We start from the raw sequence: 1953 nt of genomic DNA on the forward strand, positions 1-1953 counted from the left end.
ATATCTGATGTTATACACTCCATCTACCTTCTCTTTGGTCTTCCCCTCCTCCTCCTATCTGGAACATCCATATCCAGCATCCTCCTCCCAACATACTCCTGGTCTCTCCTCCTTACGTGCCCAAACCAGTGTAGTCTCTTTTCTTGTATTTTCTTTTACACCTATGTTGTTCCCCTTACTAAGTCAATCATAACCTTATCCATTCTCGTGATCCCAGCCATCCTTTTTAACATTCTCATCTCTGCAACAATCATTTTCTTCTCAAAGATCTTTTTCATGGGCTAGGTCTCTGCACCATATGTCATGGCAGGTCTCACTAGAGTTTTATGTACCTTTCCTTTAACTTTAAGTTTATCCTTTGATCACCCAAATCTCAGGGCACTCTTTTTCAATTATTCCATCCAGCTTGAATTCTACTGTTCACTTCCTTTTGGAGTTCTGCTGTTTCCTCAACATAAGACCCTAGGTACTTGAATTTTTCTGTCCTCTTTACTATTTCACCCAGCAAATGTATATAATTTAACTGGTTCTGCAGGCTGCAACACATATACTTAGTTTTTGTTCTACTGATCTTTAGCCCTCTGCTCTCCAATTCCTCTCTCCATATCTCCAGCTTCCTTTCCAATCCTTCTCTGATTTCATCACACAGAACTATATCATCTGCAAAGGGCATGGTCCATGATGACTGTTCACTCACTCTTTCAATAATCACATCCATTACTATATTAAACAAATTGACCTCTTGGCGATGTACAGTGAAATAAGAAAAAGAAGTGGACAGTTATAGCTATTATATGCAAACAACAAGATGTTTCCCAGTGTTCTAATAAAGTTTGTATTGAGTGTTAGGTAGGATTAGCCACATTTGATTCCATCAAGGTGCGTCCTATATTCTTCAGCCGATTAGAGGATTTCTTGACCTTTGGTGGATATCAGGCAGTCGGTCTCGCTGGATTATCTATTTTGTCATAATTGGATTGAGAAGAGTGTTGTTTCCCATTTCAGTTTTCCATTGTCAGTCAGCTAAGCTCATTGTGCGTATGTTTTTTTTATCATGTATGATGGCCTACTCCAGAATCTCTTTTCTGTATGGACAGGTGCAGTTAATCCGATACCTAAATTATCTAGGATGAAAGAAAATCTCCGAATTTTCAAAGCCATACATTACAGATCTTTATGTTTGGATAATGCTTGAGATTGAGTATCGACCAGTTTGTCAAACGAAAACTTCTTCTCAATCTCCCAATGGTACATTGGAAACTCCTGATTCTGATTTGCTTAGGTAAACATTAATAAGGGTGCTTCCTATGTTTTTTGGATATGAAAAAAAATGGTGAGGCTTTCAGCTCTAATATTATTTGTTATATCTTTAATACCTTTTATATGGGAGTTTTATCTAATTTTAAAAAACTCTTTGATTGATGTCATCAAAATCTCTATAATATATTGTGATGGCTTCGTTGATGGCCTTTCGTATGACTTACATCGGGTAAAATAGCTGGGCGAGTTTTGATGGAAGATTCAAAATTCTTTACTTAAATGGTGGTTGATACAGGTCGCTGTAAGTGCGAGGGGATAGGGAAGATACAATGGATAATATATACAAAAAAGAAAAATTTTACTATATATGATCGTGTGACTACAGGTGGTACATGGCTCCCCCTCTCCCCTAAAAATGACATACTGTACATTTCTTTTCGGTAGCCCTAAGTCTGGAGTGGTAGTAGCAAAACTACGGCCGATGGGTGGCAATTAGTAGCTGTAGAAGTCGTTGGTTGGGGCGCGAGCGAGTGTTGGGTGATTGGTGGCTTTGTCGCTCCGGAACGTCACGGGATATTTGTGTGTCCTACGGCATTCACGTCAGCTTAGGTTGACGTTGAATAGGTGTCCTCTTCGTCAGGAGTGGAGGCGTTGATAGAGGTCTTGAAGGTCGTGAAATTGCTGTCCATAAGG

At 39.3% G+C, this 1953-nt stretch overlaps 1 protein-coding gene across 1 annotated transcript; it reads right to left on the reverse strand.

Moving 5' to 3' along the window:
* Positions 1-388: 388 nt before the first annotated feature.
* Positions 389-718, reverse strand: LOC137646254 (uncharacterized). The gene has a single exon (XM_068379372.1). It carries the CDS (start codon positions 716-718, stop codon positions 389-391), a length of 330 nt encoding a protein of 109 aa, XP_068235473.1.
* Positions 719-1953: the final 1235 nt, after the last annotated feature.

Source organism: Palaemon carinicauda, chromosome 9 (genome assembly GCF_036898095.1).
Source record: "Palaemon carinicauda isolate YSFRI2023 chromosome 9, ASM3689809v2, whole genome shotgun sequence".
NCBI lineage: Eukaryota > Metazoa > Arthropoda > Malacostraca > Decapoda > Palaemonidae > Palaemon > Palaemon carinicauda.

What these genes read in the sequence shown, in the direction of transcription:
- LOC137646254 (XM_068379372.1), bottom strand. Translation starts at nt 718, where the DNA reads ATGGATGTGATTATTGAAAGAGTGAGTGAACAGTCATCATGGACCATG.